A 26,246-nucleotide genomic window follows, 5' to 3' on the forward strand; every position below is an offset into this window, starting at 1 on the left:
ATACATTTTACCCCCTTACTGTGTGGATTTTGACTCAACATTCATTGTTTTCCTGCTTAGTTTCTTCTCTACAATTTTTGCAAACTACTACATAATTTGTGCAGTTTTAATTGTTTATATATCAAAACAGTAGGCTCAGTCAGAAATACTGTGCTATGACTTAGTTTGTAACTTTTATTTCTTTTTGAATAATTTAAATTTTACAAAAAAAAGAAATACACTAAGATCTCAAATTTATCGTCACCTTATGCTCCTTTTAGCTTTTAGCTAGTTTTGCTACATTTGGTTTTTAGCTATGGTTTTTGCTAAATTTTAGTTTTTGCCTACAGTTTTGCTGATTTCAGATTTTAGTTTTAGTTTCGCAGATTTTAGCTTTTAGCTACTTTTTGTTTATTTTAGCATCTTTTCTGCTTCTTTTAGCTTCAATGATGCAGTAAACAATTTATTTTGCAACTAATTTCAGCAAAGTCCTTCAGTACTCATCATTGTCTCTGCATTTTTGTAGTAAATGCTTGTTTCTAGTGAAATGCATTTTCCTCTTTAGCATTCTGTATTATTAGCTGGCTTAGAATGGGGGCTGATTTGATGATAGGGTCTGGCTTTTAGTGTGAAACCTGTTTTGGGAGGAGGAAATGTAAGAAATAAGTGTGCACCATCCTGTGCTATGTTTTAAATTGTCAACAGAAACCAGGCCAAGTTTGAAAAAGTTTGGCATTTCAGTTTCCTATAATCTTGAGAAATGGTGAATCACAGAAGTCACTTGAAGCCCCCAATCCCAAGCTGCTTCATCCGTGTTCAAAACTGTTACAGGACTCAGACATGAACATCAATTTTACAAAATTTTTGGACTGTCTTCCTCCACCCTGACAAAGCCCTGCTGTGAGAATTTGTTACAGCAGTTTGTCACATTGACACCCATTAGCTCCTCTTTACCAGCACAGAAGATGGATAATTATGTAGACATCTGGAAATGAGGCAAATGTGAATCAGTGTCAAACATAGGACCATAAAACCAAACTACCTAATATTTTTTACCAGATACCAACACTTTTACAACAGAAACCAGGGTTAGATAAAATGCTAAACATTAAGACAATTCCCAGTTAATAAATGAAATTGGTGCTTCTGTCATTTAAAAAGACTGCATCTAAAACATTTTATATATATAATTTTTTTTAATAAAATAAAGTTTTTCTTGGACTTCACTTCAAGTATCTCTATTTGAATTAGTTATTTATTGCAAGTAATTCTAAATACTTTTTTATTGTTATTATTATTACATCGTTAAATCTTCAGTCTCGACCCTGAAATAAGTTTTTATGATTAAGCTCATGTTTATCCTCAGGCTCAAATCACATTTTGTTCTGAATTTAAAATACACTTGTCAAATTAACATATATAAATGTTGAGAGCATCTTTAGATCCATCAAAATACATTCCTCCGATGTTTGTGCTTTTATTTCCTCATGAGTTGTTGCATGAGAACCTTATTTATAGAAGCTCCATGTTCAACATCTAAAGCAGATGGTTAGAGGATATTTTTTGGTAAAGCATTTTTACAATGGACTTTTTTGATTTCTAACCTTCACCCATTACTATGTCAGTCAGTTCTATCAGCAGCCTGTAATTCATGTTTCCCTCTTCCTTTTAAAATTCTTCGACAGCTCCCAGTGTGCTGAAATGGCTTCTTTTCTGTAGTGAAGAATGATTGGGCCTTAAGTTGAGTTTCATGGGCAGCACTCTGAGTTAATAAGCTGCATTCTACAACTAAAGTAAAATCTCAGCTTGTTTACAAGACGGGGTTTGTGCCAAGGAGATGACAAAAACCAAATGCTTCTTGCTAAAGAGCTATCGCACTGTTTAAGTTGAGAACAAGTGTCGTTTAGGTGGCATATTAACAACTAAATCTGTCTTCTCTGTTTAATCTAGTTTTTTTAGCTGTTGAGATTTCTTCAGCCTACTTGCTCTATTTTTGTCTCATGCTACATTTGGCTTTTAGTTATGGTTTTGTCACTTTTAAAGTTTTGCTACTTTTAGCTTTAAGCTAATATTCTGCTTCTTTCTAGCTATAACTCAGTTTCAACTTCCCCAGCAGTCATTCAGTGCTTGGCATTCACACTGCATCGTCACAGAAAATGCAATTTCTCTTGTTTAAACAAGATTTCCAAAAACTAGGTATAAATTATTTGTCACCAGACCTTTTTTGATAAAGCTACATCTGCTACACAAATTTGACAATTTTTTTGTTTTATTTACCTGCTTTTATTGTGCAAGCACACACGTGGCTGTTTTTTTTTTTTTTTTTTTGGGTTAAGGAGCAAACGTGTGTGGTTAAGGAGCAAACGTGTGTGGAATAGTGTGAAGGTCTTAATGAAAGTCAGAGTGTTTAGTGGACATGAGAGCTCCACTGATGGAAATCAATGCGGTCTTTTGTAGTAGAAAAGGGAGCAGCCAATCCCAGGCCTCGGCTGCCTGATGCGGCGTTGGCAGACTTTGACGAGCATTTAATGACGCGTCACTGGGCTGGACAGGTAATCAATTTATTTAGGCAGTAATGTATGTATCCCTTGGTAAATCTTTAATTAATGGGAGAAAAGAGGAGGACAATAGTGATGCAGGGGGCCAAGGAGTATGAAAATCCAAAGGGTTGCTTCCTCATTTCCCTTTTAATGAGCTCCAACTGTTTGATTCTCCAGTTGTGTTTCATAACATTTCCAAATGTCTTTAATCTTCTTACAGCAATGCATGATTTTATGGCAAATTTATGAGAATTTCCCTGTTTGGCTTAGTGAAAAACATTTTACGATGCTTGTGATTTCAGTAAAGGTTGCACCAGTTTCCAGCTCTAACTGCGCACTTACCTTTCTTCCACTTTTTATGGGCGATTGCCTTCATTTCTGGACCATTGCACTGCTGTGAAACAAAGGCCACAAGCAGCACATACATCATGTTTACTACTGTCCACTCAAAAGCATTTGTTCTTCTCCTACCCTGTGTGTGTTCACTTCTTTTCCTTTTTGGTTTTGGTGTTTTTTTTGAAGATCTTTTAAACAATTAAAACATTTTAAGGTCTTGCATTCCTTGAAGAAATTCATATCATCTGCCACCTCTAATGCCAGAGTTTTAGACAAAGAGCATCTTATGTTAAGAAATGACAGTTATAGCTATTTTGGTCAAACCTTGTGCAAAATAGTATTTTCAGTCCCATTTAATATCTCTCATGATCTCTTAATATCTTAGAGATGGCTTAGAGAGTGTGCTGTAATTGATTTAACTAATACCACTCCAAAATTTAGCTCAATATCTGTAAAATTCACTGACTTTTTGTGTAGGCTGACTATTAGCTGTGGTGGCCATCTTAAATTAGGATGATTCTAAAAGATAAGTAGTTGAAGACGTCTTGCAATGGTTACTTTCTGAAAGTTTCATTAAAATTCAAATATTCATTCAATATTTTGGTATTGACTTCAGAAGTTAAATGATTGTAGATTTGCATCCAATAATAACTCTCTGTGGTTCAGTAATATTTTGCCAACAGTACTGAAAAACAAACGCGCAACCACAGACACGAGCAAAAAACATTATCACTCCACCTCTGCCTTTGGCAGCGGGCAATTTAAAAAGAAAAAAGAAACAGAAACAGTGCTCTTGCTTTTCTTTGCAATTCTGTGATCATATTATAGTAAAGAAAAAACACAGGAGTATGTTCATGCACAGGGATAATAAAGCGACAGTCTGACTCCATCTTTATGCATCAGTCCACACGGCATTTGAAAGATTTTCGAGACGTGGGCGAAACAAAGTCAGACTATTAACCCCTCTCAACGTGTGCCGGAGATTGTATGTGTTTATGTTTTCTATGAATATATTTTGAAAGATATTAAAGCAGCAGGTCTTTTCACTGGCATGGATCAAACAATAAAACAAACTCATAAATAATTTAAACCACAATATGAGAAGAATCATTTTGTGAAGTTGTGCTGACATGTTATCTGTTATGTTAAACACTGAAACATTTTTAATTAAAGAACAGACTTCATTGATTTATCAAACTCAGATTCATTCATCTGCAAAACACATTTTATTTTTCTGTGATTTATAAATTCATTGCAACACTGTCTAAATGAGCTGTGATTTGATTAAGTTGGACCCATTAGTGAGCAGACTGCATTTTTTACTATTGAATTGATTTTAGATTAACAGAGCTGCACTGTTTGTCTACCAGACTTGGCACAATCTACTAAACTAAAAAAGTAAAAACACACATAGTTAAAAAATAAAATGGTTCATGATTTTTATTTTTTTATTTCGACTTTTTTAACTGTATCCTAATGCAGTGGTTCCAAAAGTTAGGTTCGGGACCCCACCGTGGGTCATGAAGCAACAAGTGAGGGGTCTTAAGATGATTTACAGAAATCAAATGAAATTTAAATACAATGGCATAATTTACCATCATTGTCCTAAAATAACAAGAACAAGAATGCTAACATGGTAAAAAAAATTAAAATTAAATCATTATTTAATTGTTTTTAAGGCTTTAACCAGAAATGGTTTGGTTTGCAGGTCTCAGCTGATTAATTTGGGAACTCCTGATCCTAATGGATTGTTTTCCTTCAACTGGATAGAGTACATGTGTCTCTTAAACCAAATGCTGCAGTTCAAATATAATCAAACCGAGGTACAAATAAACAATAAACAAATGTAAAGCTCATTATCATGAAGCAATCTTTTGTCCCATTAACATCAGTCTGAAAAATGTTCACAGCACAGAAGTTTGTAAATTGTCAAATGACTTAAAAGTACAAATCAGTTAAACTGACAAAATATCACAAGTTTGTGAGTGAGGCCACGTTACGATATTTACATTTGACAATTAAAAAAGCCATTAAAATGTTCATTTTAGACCGATCTGACGAAGCAATACAAAGCATGAAAGTAACCATTTCTTCACTACAACTTGTAGGAAAAGCAACTGTGTAACCATTCTAAGAAAAAGAATAATTCACTGTGCATCCTAATTTGTTTGTTCAGTGGACTGTAAAAAAACTAAAAAAAACAGGAGGCATAAAAACAAAGCAGACAACATAAGAACTAGAACACTGGATGCTACTGGTATGTTGCCTCCTTGTATTGACAGCTTTAATAAGTTTTTGAAAAACAAATTGAATTGAAGAATTGGTGCTGAAGCTCAACTCTGTTTACAACAACAACTTAAAAAGGCAACTTTAAGTACAAATTTCTGAATTATTTTGCAAAATGTGTTTTAAAAATGACAAGTTTTTGTTTTGGAGTAGCTGTGAAAGTGCCTTCATGTGGCAGAAACTGTTTCATGCTGTCCCTCTTAACCTATTCATAGAGTAAATTGAACACTAATCTAAAATCAGGACATGTTGCCTTCAGGCCTCACAATCAACTCTTCTATAAAAAGTCACTCGTCCAGCTCGTCTACCCTAAGCTGCCTGTCAGTCAGGAAGCCAGCCATCTCTCACAGCAGCTGCTACGTCAGGCACTCACTTCCTCCCGTGGCTCATCAGCTTTTCCAAAAGCTCTTCAACAACAAGCAGTCAACCAGGAAGTCGGCTCTGGCAGCTTCTTCTCATGCAGTCTTCAACCAGCCAGGGCCCATTTTCCCCAAATCAACACCTGCTGAACTCAAACCAAACCCTCTGCTAGGGCCATGGTCAGCTTCAGTTGCCTCACAATAAGCGAGAGTAAGAAAAGAAACCCAAACATAGAGAGACTCATCTGGACTCATACAAATCCCTCAATGCATGCTGATGGCAAATTTATGAAAAAGTTTTTATTTTATTTTTTTCAACCACCTTAGAAAAATAAATTCAATGTCAAATAAAAACTAAATAAATTTTGTCAAACTCAAAATTAGTCACTTTGAGTTACCAAAAGATCAATCAGTGCATTGCTTGATAACAGATAATTAAAGGGGCATGCTGGAACAAATTAAAACAGTAATCTTAATTTGTCATTATTAGTCATGCGGTGTGGTCATATATCTTAAATTTTTTTATTATTCTTAGCCAAAAGCAGAATGAGCTGTGTTCAGCCCATAAAAAGCAGAGTTTACAATCAGCTGCTCTTTAAGGATCATTTGAAACGACTCCAGGATTTATGCAAGAGTCTCTTCTCCAGGCAGAGGCGTATCGGTCTGTGACTGTACAGTAATTATCCATGGACTAAGGATAAAATGAAAAAGTGTGTGTGTGATGGGAAAAGGGGTGTGTATAGGAGAAAGTTGTTGCACCTACTTTACAGTATCAGACTCCAGTTCGATGTCGTGATAATTAGTCTTTGAGTTTGGAAGGTGAAGATGGAGTCAAACAGAATTAGACAAACCTGCCCTCAGGTAATTATGCAGCCTATTGATGTCCAATAACCAATTCATGGAGCTCTTTGGACTTTTCTGACTCTGGAGTGAGACAATGTTCTAATTTATATGTATTTTTGCTTTCCTTATTGTGATGCTTAATTTTAAATAATATAAAATTGCTGTACTTTAGAATGATTGTCAGTTACAGCTGGAGCATCAGCTTGTCATTTTATGGCTAGTTTTGGTTTTAAGTTGCGTTTTGCAATGTGCAATGTATTTTTTAAGTAATCAAAAAAAAAAAGTCCAGCAAGAGGCTAGCAAGATCCCAGTTTTGAATTTCAGAGAGAACTTCGGACAGATGTGCTTAAAAAAAAGCTTTAAGTAGCAGATTACATTTTTTGACATCCTAAATGATCCAAACTTTAAAGAAATTATAGGAGTAAAAGCAAACACATTGTTTTAAATGCTACTTTTGCATTAGATGTAATTGCTGCTGATTAGCTGAGTTTGACTCAAGTCAGACTTCTTGAATAGGTCACTGCCAGGTGTTACTTTTGCAATAATTTACAAGACCAAACATTTTTGTACTTTATTATTTATTTATAGGTGATTAGAGAAGCAGAGTTTCCAGTCTTGGCTGATTAGCATCAGGATACATTAATCAGCCACAGTGCATGAAATGACCGACCCATAACACTACAAATAAAGACACTGACTGCTCATTAGTACTGTAGACAACCCAACCAAAAGGAATCCATTTAAAGTGGTAAAATTGTCAGCAGAAAGGGCTTTGCATCACAATGAGTGATTAAAAACTGTGTAATTATACTGCATTTCCAAATTGTACCAAAGCCAGTTGGAACCATGGGTGAGAAGGATGAAAGCATAAAAATATCATGGCATAAAAATCAAATCAGTAAAACCCAGTGATGTTTAATGAACACAACATAAATACATTGTCATTTCACTGAACGTTTTGATATTTTAATTGTTTTTCCTCTCTTTGCTCTTTCCTCTTACCTGAAACTAAAATTTGCTGTCATTGCAGGTGAATCTTTGGACGGCAAGAATGCGGCTGGGAGTCCTCGGGGTTACTGGAGCTTCTCCTGGGTAGCTGAGAATGACCCAAATTTTCCAAACAGCACTGTATCCAAGTCAGGTGAGTTGTTCGTTGTCAGCCATCTTCAGACAGATGGACAGGCCGAGGTGCCTTCGTCCTCCACAGAGTCTTTGTTCCCAATTGGCCTCGACACCTGGCATCAGCTCTCCATCAGCGCACATGAGCGTCTCAGACCCGCCTGCCTTCGATCATCAGCCTTGGCACCATCACAATGCTCGCTTTGTGCTGATGAGGCTGTCCGTGACCCCCCCCTCAAGGACCCAGATAAATCCAACTTGTTATTGTTGCACTTACACACACACATCACACAGAGTTCTCGGTGATAAAATGAGTGTTAAGTGGTGGAAAAGCGATACAATTCAGCAGAGATGAAGTGAATTCAGATAAAATAAAAATGTTTAATGAGTTTGACACTACAAGGGCAGTGCAAATTATAAAAGGAAGGATTATGTATGAATATAATCTTGCATTTTTGTTCTCTAAAGCTAATATATATACAAAAATGCATTTTTAATATGTAATGCCAAGGAACTAGAGACTAATCATTTCTGAAATAGATAAAAGTTCATTTCTCATTTACAAAATTTCTTTGTAAGTTATACTGTGCAAAAGATTTAGGTCATCCTTTTTTTTTTTCTTTATGAATTACTTCCAAGGAGACAGATTTTTTTCTTAATCTTTTAAAGTGGCCTTGATCAAAAGCTCTTCAGGATTTCCACAAGTCTTTTTAAAGTTTTGCTTGAAGTAGTTAAGTCACCACAGGCCTACAAGTGCAAATGTGTATTATCTGTCTCTAAAAACCATTTTATCAGATGCCAGACCTAACCAGCTCTTTTTGGTCACTAGGACCTTTTGAACAGTGAATTCATCTCTTAAGTAATTTTCTAAATTCTTTCAAACACCGAACTATTACTAAGTTGTCTTAACTGTGAATTTGAGTTTGATGCTGAAAAGATTTTTTAAATTTGAAGGACTTAGAAAACAGATTTAACTATAAATAAAATGCCTAGCATTTCTTGAAGGAATGCACATCACCTGCTGCCTTTTATGCCAGAGTTTTAGACGAAGATCATTTTAGGCTGAGAAATAATGGACTTGTAGTGATTTTTGTCAAACCTTAAAAATACCATGCAATCTCATGCAGAATCTTGTTTGATTTCACAAGATGTGTTACAGCTTGAAGTACCAAATTTGATCACAATACCTGTTAAATTCACTTCACATAGACATTTTCTTTGTTAGCTTAGGTTGACTAGCTGTGGCAGACATCTTTAATTTTTGTTGACTCCAAAAGATAGTTGTAGATGTATAGCAAATAATTACTTTCGGAGAATTTCATTAAATTCTGTCCTGTTGTTTAAGATATTTTCCAAACAGACAAATATGGTTGACTCCAGCAGTTAATGCAAAGTTTTTAAGCAAAGATGTTGCACGATTTGTTGCCCTTGATGTATGGGTTGGGGGGATTGCTCAGCTAAAAATCCAATTTTAACTTGATATCTGATAAATTGGCAGAGTTGTAGCCATTTCATGAGTTTGCTAAGATTGCTTTCTTATAGCGTCCATCTTAATCCTAATGAAGTTATACAGTTTTAAATGTCTACTCACTGATTGCTTGGTGAAAAGTTTCATTAAAATCTCTTTTGGGATATTTTGCTAACAGAGACAAAACCACATGCTCACAGTCACAGGCAAAAACATTACTGATATGCCTTCAGTGACTGGCAATAATCACCCTCAGATGCAGATAGGCATGTACATTTTTCACTTTTTTCATACAAAGACTATGCTGACCTCAGGTCTCTGGTGTGCTGGCAGATAAAGGAGTTTTACAGAGTGCTGATCAATGAAGCGAGTCTGATGTGGCTGGAGCAGCAGGGATCACATCTGGGCAGTAAAAGCCAGATGACTGCAAATGGTAATGCAAATAATGGCACAGTTCAGTGAGGCAAATTAAATGATGATTGAACAGACGAGAACAAATGTACGTTTTACTTGTTTTCTTCACATAACAGGTTTTATTATAGTAGATTCTGTTTCAGTGGGAAATATTTATCACCTGCCGCCAAAGGCAAAGTGATAATGTTTTATCCTGTGTCTGTGTGTGTGTGTGTTCCTTTGTCTGTACAAAATATTTTGTGAGTCACTGAAAAAATTTTAACAACAATTTCAGAAAGTAATCAGTGGCTTGACATCTACATCTGATTAAAATTTTGAGTCAATCTGATGCAAGATGCCCGTCACAACAAAGCAATCTTAGCAAATACAAAAATGGGTATAACTCTGAGTTTTAAAGATATGAAGCTAAAATTTGGTGTTTTAGTAGCTGAGACTGATCTCCAAGTTATACTCTGAGCGCTAACTAATCGCAGAAGATCTGTGTTTAAAATGTTTCCATAGTATTAACTGTCTATTAGCAGAATAACTCCTATACCACTGGATTGATTTTAGTCATCAAAATCATTATTAAGTGTACATATACAATCGAGTAACTTCTGGAGACAACCCAATTCAAGATGGCCACAGCAGCAAAAATGGCACAGTGAATTTTGCTGCTACTGAGGTAGAACTCATGGTAGTTCACAACATGACTTCCTTTCATAATCTGTTAGTGGTTTATCATGTAAAGTATTGCATGAGACTACAAATTATTTTCAAAATTTGACAAAAATGGCTACAACCCCATCATATCATAAAACGATTTTAGTTTAAAATTCTGGCATCTACTGTGATGGATGTGATATGCATTCCTTCAAGTAATGCAAGGTTTTAATAATAATTTTCATGTGAATGTCAGTATTGTGTAGTTCTGTTTGTAGGAATAAATTATTTACTCAAGTATGAAATTTTCTCACAATTTTTGTACTTTTGCAGGAACTTAACTTATGTATGAGTGGCTGGTGTTGCATTGTGTTACACAGGACAGATTCAGAGAGTGGTGTAAAAGGGAAAAAAAGGGGTTTGGGAGAGGATATTTCACAGTAACGTAGCGTGGAGAACATGTTTTGAGGCTGCAGCAATAGATCTCTCCTCTCTCCACAGCATCTGCTGTCTGCTGGCATTTGTCAGCAGCTACAAAAGCCAACACAGACTGACTGGACACTTGCCACTAGCTGCCCCCATGCTCTCCAGCACCTCCCTGCTTCCATTAGCAGCCTTTAACTGCAGGGGCTGTGGGGTAGCCCAAATTCATCCTTTAAAATTCAGAGCTTTTTTGCCACTTTGTGTCACTGATATTAGTAACATCAGAGTCCTCAGATGTGTCCTGCTTTCCGTCCGAAGCATTTTTTACCCATGGAGAAACGCAGCAGGGCAAAATTCTGTTTAACAAAAAGCTTCCCAAACGGCATCTTCATCACTTCGATTTTCTTCATCGTGATGGATTGTCCTTGTTCATCTGCAGCAGCCAGTTGTAACACACAGACACTCAGATGGATGCTGGCCACTTGAGGAGCTGCTGTGCTCCACAATAGAACATCTGCCTCGCTCAGCTGGTAGTGCTTTCTGCTGTAATGAGACACAATAGTAGAATAAAACATTTTCAGAGGTAGAAGGGCAAAACGCATAGAGCTCTAGTGCAGGTGGCTGTGGCATTCATGTGGAGTCATATCATTAAACTATTATCTATTCCTGTAAACAAGAGCATTGTTGCTCATGTTTGTGGAACATACAGACCCCATTCAGACCTGGTTTTAAACCTGTCTTTAGCTATTGGACTGCCTTCCAATAGTGATAAGTACAGGTGCTAACAGCATTTTATTCACCTAATTAAATACTGAAGTTCCGTTCACAGGCTGTGCAGAAAACAGCTGATGACTATCAGTGCACCATGGCATTTTATGGATTAAAATCTTCAGTCTTTGCTCTGAGACAGAACTCTGAAGTCCCTAATCAGTTTATGCTCCTTTGCTTCTCTGGTATTGTCTGTTAGTTAACTAAACTTATTAAGAGATAACTCCAGAAAAATGTGACTCAAATGGCTTTGAAGTGTGTTAATATCAAAGTAATAATATAGGTCAGATGTCTTGTATTGTAATTTGTACAGAAACATCAGCAGACCTGCTGTCACACTGTTCTGACAGCTCACTTTGTGACGTGGTTGTGTGTGTGTCTTTGCATGCAGATGTAACTCTCATCTGAGTGGAGAAACTCTTTAGGTACACATTCAACAGCCAGATGTGAAACCTCTCATTCGAAGCTAACCACGTCCAATCAAATCACTCGAGACAGATCTTTAATGCAAAGCCTGAACATGGCCAGAATTTTTGGATTCAAGCTCCCTTCAGTGGGTTTTCACACACTAAAGGTTTTGATGTTTGCGTACTAAAGAACTTGTGTGAAAAGTTAGTTTTCACTGCCATTTGTTATTTTTTTATTGCCCTAATGTATTAAATGTAATGTATTAAATTAATTCCAATAATCTCTCACAGAAAACCTCTCATCCTGACATGAGCAACAGTTTTTCTTCACAATTGCAAATACATAATCTTCATTTTACAAAATTATTCTTTATCTGTCCAGATTTTTTAAAACTTCTTTATGATGCTATATTTTTAAACTTGCAGACAGACAATTTCTCATTTTTGCAGTCCTTCCATACACACTGTTGTGGTTCAGTGTTTCCCCAATAATACTTTAAAATATTGATATTAGACATTGTGAAAAAAGGTCTTTAATTGCTTTTTTTTTGAGTCCCACAGTCTTACAGAAAATTACAAACATTGCTCCAGGGATGAATATTGATAGTTTTGTTTGTCTGTTTTTGTTTTTCCCCCTGCATCTGAATGTAATCTGTCCAACTTTATATTAATAGTTGTGTTGTTGTTTTAAGAATCTTTAGGACTCTTTTTCTAACTTCATCATTTTAGGTCAAATTCTGCAAAAAATGTAAAACCATTTGAAAGAGTTCAGTTATTTGAGCAGCACTGTGTTTAACAACTCACAAGATACTTGTCTAAAACACAAGGCAGTTTAAGATTATTAGTTTAAAGGCCATTAGAGACGTACTCTTTTTCAGCATCTTTGTCAAAGACTAAAGTGTCATTAATCTCACACACTTATGTTTGCACTCTGGAGTAAACTGGACCATAAATCTGACAGCCTCTTTAAAGGTATCAGGATTTTAATAACAGCAGAACAATAGAGGAGCTTTTTTGTTGTCAAATGTTTTAATAAATTGTTCTCAGTTTCACAGTTAGCAGCTGACTGCTGCCTGTGTTTACACTTTGGCTGCAGAAATTGTTACAGTTGTTCATATGTTTTTTTAATAATTCAAGCGGTTTTAAAAGAAAAAAGTACTAAATCAAACTGTGGGAACTGTTTTTAGATGGAAATTCAATGCCCGCATTATGAGAATTTGCTGACAAAGTTCCTGCTGCTGCTTACAATGCCTGCAGGTTGTTATTGACTAAAACAATGGGAAACTCACAGGATGGTCGAGTGATTTGAAACCTTCTGTAAGGCGGAACATTCTTTGTTTGGATTTTTTTTCTTTCTGGTTTTGATTTTTGTCAGTATTTTTTTAAATCTCTTCAAAGCCTTCAAGGGTCTTTTGTGAAGGACTTCTCCAGACCCCCTGCCAGCAGCTGTCTATGTGATGCTGAAAAGTGGATGAAATGGATGAGGTGAGAGGAGTTCACAGGGAATGGGAAACCTGAAAGTTGACTTTGATCCTCTCTGATCTGGAATCAGAAACTGTCACCTGCAGTTCAGCCCAAACATTTTGATAAACCTCTCACTTCTTCCTTTAAACTCTGAACATTTTATTTGATTAAAATTACCAAAACTTTACTTTTCTATTGAAAGTACTCTTTGAGATGTAACATTTGTATTGCCTTCCACCAAAGGCGAAAGTGGGATTATGCTTTTGCTAATGTCTGTGCAAGTGTTTTTGTCTTTACCATTAACAAAGTATCTCATGATCACAAGATGGACTTTATTGAAACTCTCAGGAAGTAATCACTGGGTCTACAACTACACATTTGATCAAAGTTTAGATTTGATTAAAAATGGTTCACAGCTAAGCAATCTTAGCAAACAGAATAATGTAAAGTAAATTTTGCAAATATTGAGCAAGAATTTGGTGTGAATCATCCACAATACCTATTCCAAGTGTTAATCACGAAAATCTGTTTTTAAAACTTTGTTGGTAACTACTGGAATAAACTCTGTTAGCAAAATATCTCCTAAATTACGGAACAAATTTTAAAGAAATAAAAAAATGTACTTCTACAACTGATCAACCTTTGGAGTCAAGCCACTTTGGGATAGCTGCCACAGTCAAATGTTATTAGGAAACGCTAAAATGGCTCAAACTTAGCCAGTATAGATATTATAGATATTGAACTTAAATTTGATGGATAATTAGCAAAGTCTGTTGCTCATTTTATACTGAGAACACTCACAGATTGAATAAGATCTGTATTGAAAACTTTAGCATTAACTGTTAGCATCCACTCTGTTAGCAAAATATCTCCTGAACCACTTGACATGTTTTAATGAAGCTCTGAGTAATCACTGATGTACATCTACAACTGAATAGCTTTAGGAGTTAGACTAGTTCTAGGTGAGAGAGGCCACAGCAAATTGACCTTAGTCAACACAAAAATAGTTAACTTAGTCAAATTTACAAATTTTGAGCTACATTTGGTGTTGTAGCAGCGAATAGCCATCTGTCATATTTATTTTAAGCACTAACTGATCTCATTTTCAAAGCTTGCCCAAAACAGCTGTAACTCTTTCCCTTTTTATGATATGATTGACTATTTAAAACTCTCACATAAAAGGCAGCGGGAAATATGTATTCTTACAAGGAATACAGTAGATTACAAGGCCTTTAATGAATTTAGTGTTAATCTGTGTGACAAACACAAACTGTTTGGTGCAAAACTGATCAATATCAAGTAACTTTGGTAACATAGATTTGTGCCCTCAAAAAGTGGAAAATAAAATGTGTACTTTGTGTTTTTAAACATTTTCCTTTTAGCCGATCCCATCCCTGCTGTTTGTTAAAAGTCAGCCAGCACTCATCTATTCATCTTTGTTTGATCGACGGTTCCTGCTTCCTCATGAGGAGACGGATTGCTTTGGATATCTTGATCATAAAAAGTCAAACGGATACATAAATAAGCAGAGCTGGACAAAATCCCCATGTAATCAGCAAGTAAACAAATTCATCATCTTCTTTAAGGGGTTCCATGGGGAGATTTCCCAGCGCGCCTTTTGTTCCTGAGCCACACAGCGGCATTCATTGTTAGATATTATTTACTTGATGTCTGCATTCTTGTGCCACTGGAGCATCTTATTTTTTAAAGTGTGTAATCACATCACCCTGCGCTCCTTCGATCTATTCATGTGTTTGTGAAAGATGACCACTGTCAGCTCTCAGCTCCTCCGTGAACTGTGTCAAACAACCGCTCTTAGAAAATTAAAAACCTTGCATCAATAGAAGAAAGGCATATTGACTACTGCCTTACATGCCAGAGTTTTAACTAAAATGATCTTATGCTGAAAAGGGACAGAGCTACAGCCATATGCACAAACACGGGCAAAAACGTTACTGCTTTTTGTCTTCGTCACCAGACAATAATTAGAAAAGAGGACCACTGTGTCGTGACAAGCTCTTTAACCAATTGCATGTCCTTGTTTGTTTGTCAGTACTGAAGGAAATGCTGAAAATACTCTGCTCAGTTAATTTACTACTTGTTTGTTGTAAAGCCACAGAGCTCAATTCATTGACAGGACAAGATCATTTACAAGACTTGTTTTCAATAAACCTATTATATTCAAAATCAAATTTGTTAAATTGGCATCATTTAAAAAAGAAAACCCTGCTTCGCCGTCAACATCATTTATTGAACAGGCTGATATAAACCAAATAAACCAGACGTGTCACTGTTCAAAAACAATATTGATCCTGAATGTCAATGCAAGTTGACACAATCACAACCTATTATCATCATCATCGTCTCTTTGGCTTTTCTCACTGAAGCTATAGGTCACACGAGGTCAGCTCAGCCTTTGATTTAACTTTAAAATTGTTGTTCTTAATCAGAGACAACATAAAGGAGATCGTAAGAGTTAATTGAGCATGACAGATTCACGGTCTTTAAACGTTCCTTAGATTTTCCTCTGCAAAGCTCATAACGCTTTACAGCTTCATGCTGTTGTATCTTCAGCATCAGTGCAACCAGTAAACACCATTTCTGGGGGATCCAGTGTTCACACATTAGGTTTAATTGAAGCCTGTTCTTATCAGAGCTCTTTAAACTCAACTTTAAAACTAACTTTGAATAAAAATAACAGTGGACAATAAACTCTTGATTGAATGTAACTTTTATTTTGAGAAGAATCAAAATATATGATTACAAAACTGCATGATTCAGCATTGGTGTGTGTGTGTGTGTGTGTATATATATATATATATATATATATATATATATATATATATATATATATAAATGATTATTACTACCTGACAGTTTAAGTAAAATCTGTTCAGTGGTTAATGACATATTTTGCTGACACAGTTGGCCAGTTTTTAAATGATCTATTAAGGCTAAGAATATGTTATGAGGATTAGTGTCAGCTAATAACAGACCAAATTTTCAGTCAATATCTGTATTATTGAGTTTGCTCAGGTTGCTAAGCTGTGGCAGCCATATTGGATCAGGCTGAAACACAAATACTACATTCTGCATCGGAGACATCAAAGTGTATCTTCACAAAAACGAGCTGTGGCAACAACAGGGAAAAAATTATATGAAAATAATTAAAATCAATTTAAGAAACTAAATATATACTATAATCTTGAAAAGTCAAAGTACAGCTCAAGTAATTGAAACACTTTGGTGTTGGAATTTGCAGTTAGCTTAACGAAAGCACTGGAAGTACATCTGAATTCAGGAAATGTTTTTTTCAGGGGGAGGATTTTTTATTGCAGTAAAACAAAGATTGAGCACAAGATTTTTTTCCTCTGATACAGTTTGTCAGCAAAGATTTGTTCCAAATTCAGTGTTTCTAGCAATTACTCTGTGCTTGGAGACAAATCAACTGTTTTTTATACAGATTCTGTTTGTCATGACCTTCTCGTAATGAAAGGGTTTCTGAGGCAATTGAAAATACCTTTTTGGCAGGCAGTCAACGAAAAAAGTGTTTTGGAAATGAGTTTTTATGACACCCATCCTTTTTTCTAAAAACTTTTCAATGCATAGTGATGTCTTTATATTAAAATGCTAACTGAAGCAGGTCACAGCAAAATAAAAAAAAAGATACGATTATCTTAAATTTAATGAAGTTTATGTTAAAGAAACTACAAATGTCACTTTGAATATATAAAAAAAAAACATTAAAATCTATGTCTCTGGCTGTTTGGCAATTCCTCAGTTCTTAGTAATTTTCCACAAGCAGAAGGTGGGAGAAACTGGATGACAGTTTTGGATCTTGCTCCCAACAGTTGAATCATATCTCTCATCCCCATTTGGCAGTTTACAGAAGAGCCCGGCCTGTCAAGCTGCCAAGTGTGTTCCTGCATACATGAATAGTGTTGTGATATCCACTGGTAAACATGAGGAGACAGCTGAAGAAAACTTATGTCTGTGTTAGTTTAGAGGAATACCGAAACTATGACGATTTATTTGTGCAATCAGTTTCTAAAAAAAATGTATTTAAATCAACTATTTTTGTATAAACGCATGATTGTTTTGACTCAAATACACATTTCATGTTTTTATGAGAGCAAAAATGTTTCAAAGCAACCAACAAAGAACATGTATATCCTGATTTCTGGCACGACTGCCAGTTCGGTTTGCACAACTGACAGTGTTTATAAAAGCTGCATGAATAAATTTACATTAAGGAATTGAGTGTGTGGAGATTCTTCTGGACACATTTATAGCATGGCTTTAAATAGAAAAATGTGTGTTCATCATCCTAAAAAAGGATTACATTTGACTGATTAGCCTAACGCAGTTCAAGATGGCCACCACAGCCGAGTGACCTTAGAAAACAGGTTTTGGCTTTAACTTGTTTGTCTGTTAGTAAAATGTCTCATGAACCAACCTAAAATTAATAATTTAAAAAAAAAAAAAAAACTGATTATTTTTATAGTCAACTCGATCCAAGATGGCTGCCACAGTGACTTGACCTCAGCTAACACAAAATGGACTATAAGTTGGGGTAAAGTTTGTTGTGACAGCTGAGTCATTCCCCACAGATGATCCAAACACTAACAGACTGACGAGCTATATCACATGACATCATGTATAACTTTATAGTCAAGGTTTGACCAAAATGGCTATAAGCCTAAAAACTCTGAATTTAATTTAGAATTGCAAAGTAGTTCTGTTTTGTTGTTGGGATTAAGTGATTCTAAATGGAATATGAAATAAAGATAAAATAAATAAATATTAAAATAAAGATCTGTGTCAAGGCACTGCATAGATTCTAAGCGTTGCACACATTATATTAAAATAAGTAAAATTAAGTCCTGAGCTTTTGACTTTTGTTGTATTTGAGATTTTGTTGACGTCACATCCTGTAAATCCTTTCACATGAGTTTAGTTTTGTGTTTGAGGTCATTTTGTTTTTTTTTCTGTTCTCCATGTTCTTCTGCTTCCTGCTCTTTCAGCACAGCTGATCTGAGTTACTCGTTAGCACACCTGCTCTTTGTCTGCTCGTTACCTCAGTTTATACAGAGCCTGGGTGTTAATAGTACTATTTTGTGACTTTTATTGCTGTTTTTTTCCTTATACAATGTGTTTAATCTAGTGCTACAATTTAAATATACCCTGTAGAGGTTTTTTTAAGTTTATTACAGCTTATTTGCTGTCCTGTCTGCCAGCCTTCTGCCATTCATGCTTCATCCACCACCGATGCATGACAGACTATGTGATGCAAACACTGGCAAGTTATATTTTTCTTTTTTTCATTGTATTGATTTAAATTCTAGAAAAAATATAGATGTGCTAGTGGAGTAAACAATCTGGGTGCAAATGCTATTTACGTGTTTGGGGGTAAAAGGCTATTTTTAATCTGTTACGTCACTTTTCTGTACATCTTATCTCAGGAATTTTTCAGTTTTTTAACTTTAGCTCTTTGTCAGAGCCTAATTAGAATATTTTGTTGCTTGTGCTCCTAAATATTTCCTACTAAAGACATTAATACCACTTTATTTTTTGTTAAGAAGCAGCAATCACACCCTGAAAGAACATGTCCCAAAGTCAAGTTGAGTTGTGTTGTGGAAGCCGTCTCACTCTGCAGCAGTATGCTGGCCTGTGATTACTGAAAACCAGCTCGTCAGACTCTGGTGGGCGTTTCAATCAGTGTAAACTGAAATTGAATGTGCTTGTCTTTATCTACTTGAGCCAGAACAACTGCTTCACTCTGCTCAGCACAAGAATAAAGCCTTCTACAGCTGGACACTCTCATTCCACTACACAGACATTTACTGAAGAAAAGGCCTTTTACTGCAACCGTGAACTTTTCTTTTTCTCCACATCTCATCAACTCCTAAGGTCACTGGCTGTGATGAGCTGTAGCAATCAGTGTTTTTGCCAAATGACAAGCTTTCAGTATAAAAAGATTTACGGTTCATGGCACTAAGTGCTCTAGAAGGTCTCCTGCTGTGATTTTTGTAAAGCCTCAAGGTGGTCTGCTCTGAGATTTAAGGGTGCGTACATGAAGCCTCGATGTAACCTCATTAATTAAAGCACCTTTTAAACTTTAAATTCAACATCTCGGCTCAGACACCATTTTCCAAAAATCTGCTTTTTTTGTTCTTTGAGAGTAGTATGGATTTGTTATTTTTAAACTTATGAAAACTAAAGATGCCTGAATCTGAAGTAATTTAAGTTGAAACATTTGTTGCCAAAGGCGAAGGCAGATGATGTTTTTGCTTTTCTATGTTACCAAAATGTATAACATCCTGAATTATGTGTAACCACATTGTTTAAAAATGCTAAATTTTTCATGAACTAAAGTCATCCAACTGCATTTTACTGCAGTGATTTAGCAAGCTGTTCTACGGGTTGAAGAAGAACTCCAAGTTAAATGTTCTTTTTGATATTGTTAGTATGATTTTATGCTAAATTACATCATCAGCCATCTTTAAATGGAAGATAATTATATGACCTTTACAAGACAAATGTTTGTCACAGATATGCTTCAGTCAGTTGTGATCTGAGTAAACTTGAGTTTTGTAAAGATATATTTATGTTTAAAAAAAAAAGAAAAAACAGGGATTAAGTCTGATCTTGAATTAAGTTTTTCAGATTTTAAAACAAATTCTTCCTTGCTAGAACAACATATTTACCTCTCTGTTTTTTGTTTTTTTTTCCAAAAAGAAAAAGTATTAAATGTGGCATAAATTGTTAGTCATGTTTAGCTTTTTACTATCAGCATCAGAAAATTATCATTAAACATTTTCATGCTGGTGGTCAAACTCTAACGATGGCTGTGACCTTTTTGCACAACACTTGAGTTCATCTCCTGCAGAGTATTTGTGTGACAAGTCATTTAAAAGTGACCAAGCTGTCTCAGAAGTGATTTACCAAACCACAGGGATGAGTCTTCTTGAGGTTTGCAAACAGGAATCGGGGCACATGAATCAAAGTCCCTTATTTATTTATTCATTTATTCTAACAATGTTTTTTATTACAGCAATATATTTTTACATTCATAATCTTTTTCAAGTCAGTGTTTCTGAAAGTAAACAACTCAAAGTGTGGCAATAATGCAACCTAAAACAAAAACTATATATCCTTAATACAGCTAAAGAGAAGACTTTCAGTTTCAATCTTTTATTAGTTTCGTTCTCTGATCGGGCCCTAAATTTAGGTAATACATTTTTAAAAATGCAGAACCAGAGTATGAAATAAACATTTTCTCTGCTTCTGTTGGATTTGCATTGCTCTATTTAAAGGAAACGCATCAGTAATGATCTGAGAAAAGTGACAGCTGCTGCCCATCAGTATGAAGAGGCTTAAAGGTCATTTCCAAATGATTTGAAGTCCATCATTCTACAGATAAAAAGATTATTTACAAACGGAAAACATTCAGCACAGCTGCCAGGCTTTCCTGGAGTGGATGTCTCAGGAAGTTCACACTAAGGCCAGACTGTGCAATGCTGAAAAAAAGGACAATGAAGACAAGAGCTACATGTCAGACTCTGCAGGTCAGTTAGTATATTAAAAGTTCAAATTTATGACAGTACAATTGAAAAGACTGACAAAGAGGAAGGGTGGATTATAAGGGTACATGAGCAGAGGGGAGAGAGAAAGTTTAAGAAATAAAGTTTGAACATGTACCCAGTTGTGGAGTGAATCTGTGGAAATGTATATAAAAAAAATTAAAATCTGCAAAAATATAGATAAATTTCTAATTATATTAAAACATTTTTTTTACATTTTGCTACTTAAATGTTTGAAATAAATTTCATTTCATTTTGCAGCACGACTTAGAATGCCAAAGTTTCATCTGAATGAACCATATGATTTATGGAACAAAGTTCTTTAAATAGATGAGGCTAAAGTAGAAAAAAAAGCTAAGCAGCACAATTGTTGAAACCCAAAACAGAATATCAGCACAAACACCTCATACCAACTGTATGCACGGTGGTGGGAGGCTGATGATTTGGGCTTGTTGTGCAGCCACAAGACCTGAGCATGTTTGTCAAAGTACTTGTGTTTAGAGATTCACTTTCCTTGGTTTTCAAGTTGGTTTTGGTTTCTTCTATTCCTACATGTCTGACCTCTGTTTATTTTACACAATTTTCATTTTGTCAGTAAAAACTGTCTCAAATTTTTAGTTCTCCTTTTGAGTTCCTCAAAGATGTTAACAAGCATTGTTATTTGCCTTATTGGTGGTCAAACCCAGCTTTGTTTGGAAGTTAAATAATCTTTACATGTTTAGCTATTCACAGAAGGGGAAAGTCTGATGATTGCATATATAACATCTAAATAGACTGAGTAGCTCTGAAGGCTGCTGAATCTCACTACATACAAACCAGCTGTAAATTACTTGAGCTTTGCATTTTCAATCAAAACAACTAAATGTGTTGAGTTCAGGAGTTATTTTTTTGTCTAAATAAATTCCTCTTTTCCCCTCTTTGTAAATGCAATGAAGTTTGTTTCATAATTGAGGGGAATTTTAATAGTTTACATTTCAATAACTGCTTTCTTGGTTTTCATACAAACTGCTCCTACCATCACTTTTCTTTCCCAGCTCTAGCATTAAGATGAAATGTTTGTTTACTCTACAAAGGAAGTGTTAGTAGTATCTGTCCAAATTTTGAGTAGTTTTATATTTTATCTGAATGTAAATCTTGTTTATTTGACTAGATCGCCAGTGCCCTGGTAACAGAAGAACATGTGACCAGCAGTTTGAGGATGTCCCAGATTTCAACTGGAGAATAGTGGCAACTGGGGACGGGCAAAAAGAAGGGAAAATTGTGAAGAATGCTGGAAGTCCACAGGGTTGGGAGGAAGGTAAGAATGAAGGTATCACGTTCCCCCATTGGAGGGAAATTTCATATTTTAGTGAATGTTCTCAGTCTGTGCCTTGTTGTTAGTCTAAATCATCTGCTCTGGTTAAGCTGTCCTAAATCAGGGCATCCATCAGAAGCTTCAAAGGTTTTTCGTTGTTGTTGTTGGTTGTTGTCTTTAAAAGCTTATTGTGTGTTTTGCTTTGGAGTATAATGGGACATGTTTTATTAAAAAAAAAAAAACCTGAAAAACACAAAAATACAGAAATTTGCAAGTAAAGGGCTAATAACAGGAGGTCCAGGCAGAAAACAATAAAGCAGCCCTGTTTAGATTTGATTTTTATACAGTTCTCTGATGCTGTAGGCTCCTGACTTCTCCCCTCTTCATCCTTCAGCATCATTTATTTTCATGCTGTATTAACTCATCTCCTCAGGTGATGGTGAAATGGAGGGTCTATATATTTTCATGGATGTTTTTTCTCTGTGATGAGCTACACATTCTGAGTCCAGATGGTTGGCATGTTGGATGAAATGGAAAAAATGAATTATACTGACAGATTACAGAAAAATGCTGAATTGTAGATAAGACTAATGCCTGTCCTGTGTCTCTGGTTTTACTTGTAAATTAAGTTTTGACTCAGTTTTATGCTTTAGCTTTCAACAGTGAAGCTAAACTGGAAAAGGCCAAAAGTAAAATGTTCAGTATATATTTGTTTCTACTATCACTTATCAATTTTCCCTCCAAAAAAAGTTGAGTTTCATTAGGCTCAATAAAATACTGTATATTTCTTCTTTTTTGAGCATGATGTACAATATTTGCACAAACTGATAAAACAGGAAATTAATATTGGCATTTTAGTGCAAATTAGATTTTTTTATATTTGTTTTGTTGCATTTGAAATCACTTATCCTCAAATATTTCCAGTCATTTTACACTGTATTATAAAATGGCTTTATGTATTTATATGTATAAGAGGAAAAAATTTATTTATTCTGAAACCTAAAAATTGTAAATTATTAACAAAACTGGCTTAACTACCCAGCTAAAGGTTTGATGTTCAGTTCTAAATAGCTAAGCTCAAAGAAATCAAAGTTTTAAGTGTGCCTCCTAGTTATAAATAAGTAAACTCTTGGTCACAGCAGTTTTCTTTTTGTTTAATTTAATTATTTTGCTTTGTTTGTTTGTTTTTTTAATAATAATAAAACAAATATGCAATACAATTTGCATTGTTCTAAAATTTGAAAAGAACAAACTAATTGGTAAAAACTAAAAATGTAGGCAATCTTGAATCCCAAAGGAATTGTTTGTGCATAAACGTGCACAAGTCTTTCGTTAGCCACAGTGCAGTTGGCGTGTTTTAAATAATTGAGATGGGCGAGCTGCTGTCTTCACACATTTTACTGGCATTTTTCAGAAGGGATAAAAAAAGAAATGAATACTTAATGGCTGTGATCTGTAGGAATTGCTGGAGCTCTTTTCCACATCGCCCAATCAGATGCTGTAAGAGATGCTGTGAGACTTTTAAGCTTATAAGAGGCTTGTGGTACTTTGTCCAAAGATACAGGTAGCTGGCTTTAAGTTGTGCAGATGCAAGCAGAGAAATATTTAAGGTTACCTGGATCAAACACAAGAGCAGCTACCATAAAAAGCTAGTATTTTATAGTGATGTGGCTGGGCTGTGTACAGCGATGTCCTTAAATGAATAATTAATGCTGTTTACAATCTAAATATTAAAATATGACAATGTCATTGCTGAAAGTTACTGTTGTGTTAACTTTTTATCATTTTTTCACTCCTGCACATTGTATGCTTTCTTTTTTTCCTGTCTATCACTAATATGTAGCTACAGGACACAGTGTACTCTTCCCTTGTGGCTGACATGAAACCAGTAAATCCCACTAATATTCTGAATGTGCATTATGTAGCAATGTTTTGTTCAGAAATTCTATTAGCTTTAAATTTTAAGTTGAACATAAAAAACTGTTCTGATCATGAGTTTGATCATTTGGATTAGCAACTGCCGAGAGGGAAAAAGCTTCAAAATTTCACTCACTGTTTTAAACTACACAAAAAAGAAAGAAAAAATCTCAAAATAATTCTCCTGTGACGCTAATTGATTGAAAATGAGTCAGCTCTGACGAGCGCTACACAGATTGTGAATTAGGCCTCTGTGGATTCAAAACAAAGACCCAAAATTATCTGAATGCATGCCCGTGTGTGCCCCCTAATGTCTGTAGCCAAAGACAGTGTGAATATGATTACACATTGATTTCTAGCTCTCATACAGATAATAAAGAAGCATGAGTTGGAGCTGACTGGCAGGAGGAGATATTAGGAAAGGCGCTGTTTGCTAGAGAAAGTGATTTATTTGTGATAGAGTGGCCCTGAGGCTGTCTGGCATCTGCCACTTCAAGGTGTCATCTGGATATTCTTAGCTGCGGTGAGCATGGTAGGATTCAGGACAAACATACGAAATGTTGAGAAAGATTAGTTTACAGAAGCTCTGGTTTACTGAGGCTAATTGTCTTAGGCTACTTTTTGGTTTATGAATGGTGTTATGAGTGTTGATTTATTAGAACAAATTCTTAGTTTTTGTAAATGGTAGTTTGGTAACAATAGTTTTTGTCCACATGACAAGCTGTGGGTGATGACTTGGCTGTCCATGCACACGTCTTATCATTGAACTTTTATACAGTCTCTGTAATGTGATGGCCAAGAGAGCTGAATGCATAGAAGCTAAAATACAAACATGCTAATAGCTGGGTGAAAAAAACAACTTAATTTCAAATATACACAGCCGTCATGACATCTGCAAATATCCCAATGCCTTTTTTCTTGCCCGCCTCCAAAAGGCAAAGGCAGATGATAATGTTTTATGCATGTGTATGTTTGTGTGCATACTTGTTACCAAAAAATCTCATGAAACTTGTAGAGAGTATTCAGTGGATGTACATCTACAACTGATTATCTTTTTGGAGTCTGCTGAATTCAAGATGGCCATTACCTTTCTACACAGTAATAAATATAACTCAGTTTTATAGGTATTGAGTTAAACTTTTATGTGGTAGTAGCTGAATCATTGAAACACACAAACTGAGTCCTGCATCTTGTGATATTGCATGAGATTGCACATAATGTTATTTCCAAGGTTTGACCAACGTTGTCATTTCTCAGCATAAGATGGTTTCAGTCTAAATCTCTGGCATAAAAGGTGGCGGCCAATATGCATTCCTTCAAGGAATACTAGGCTTTTATTTTTTTCTAAATGTATTTTATGAATAGTTTCAAAGAAATTTGTAGATTCAATAAATTTGAATACAGCCAAGAACATAAAAATAGCCAACTTGTAGAAAAATTTCAACTTTTGACCTTCCTTTCTAAACAGCCATTTGCTCTAACCACCGTTATAGTATCATATTGCAAATTCTAGAGATAATACAACAGTACCACAATACTGTCTCTGACAAGATGATCACCAGCATAAATGATCTGCACATAATTTACTCTTTTTTTTCAGTTAGTTTCTCCAACTCTTTTAAGTGCTGCCCTTCAGAAATCTTGTGCTGTCCCACTGCTCTTTTATAAGAAGGCAAAACAGCAGAACAGGGCACATAGAAACACTACAACTTGGACATGGCTGCCTATAACTTGAGTGTGTATTTCCCAATGAGCTTTCTAACATCTTTGAAAGGACAATAAGATTTGTTCTTGCACAGCCCTGCAGGGCAAAACTGTAAAGTGCTGCAGTTCATTCTTACTCATTACAAACTTCATATGAAGTTTCTCAAAGTTTGACTTAAAATGAGCCAGAAGAAAACTTGTTATTGCATAGTTGTTTTCACCTCTGCCCAGTGAGATTGCATCCAGATAGATCAATGGTCTGCTTGCCACACAGACAGAAAAGCCTTTGAGCGCCTTTTTCTGCACCTAGAAACCCCTTTTATCTGAGCAAATAATTATGAACCATTACTTCAGATGAGAGCCAATTTGTTCTACTTATCTGTTTTGGAGCTAAAATATAATAACCCTGGCATTTGAAGCTAGGCCGTACTTTGGGTTTGGTCCGTCCATCTGCAGCCTGACCTGTAAAGCATGGCAAAACCAGGACATAGAAAAACTGGTTGCCTCCATGGCAACAAACGGCATGTTAGACATTTGTGTAGGTGACTAAGCTAACATCAGTAAGGCACTATTAAATTAACCTAAGTCATTTTGCTTAAAAACTCAAAACTTGTTTGGAATAGTGACCACTTTTTCCACAGACCAGTGTATGCAACCTGGTTACACATCTAAACATTTACTTAGACATATTTAAAATATT

At 35.4% G+C, this 26,246-nt stretch overlaps 1 protein-coding gene across 3 annotated transcripts in view; it reads left to right on the plus strand.

Moving 5' to 3' along the window:
• The window catches only part of alk (ALK receptor tyrosine kinase), a 323,506-nt gene that overhangs the window by 132,886 nt on the left and 164,374 nt on the right, over positions 1-26,246 (plus strand). The window contains exons 2-3 of one of the 3 annotated variants that reach the window (XM_017426185.3): positions 7,374-7,484; positions 21,782-21,940. In XM_017426185.3, coding sequence (XP_017281674.1) covers positions 7,374-7,484; positions 21,782-21,940 — 270 coding nt within the window. Of the gene's footprint in view, positions 1-7,373; positions 7,485-17,981; positions 18,348-21,781; positions 21,941-26,246 lie in introns of those variants that run through there. The other 2 variants (XM_025008021.2, XM_025008022.2) reach the window with 2 other exon arrangements.

The sequence above is a fragment of the Kryptolebias marmoratus genome, linkage group LG10, assembly GCF_001649575.2.
Source record: "Kryptolebias marmoratus isolate JLee-2015 linkage group LG10, ASM164957v2, whole genome shotgun sequence".
Taxonomy (NCBI): Eukaryota; Metazoa; Chordata; class Actinopteri; order Cyprinodontiformes; family Rivulidae; genus Kryptolebias; species Kryptolebias marmoratus.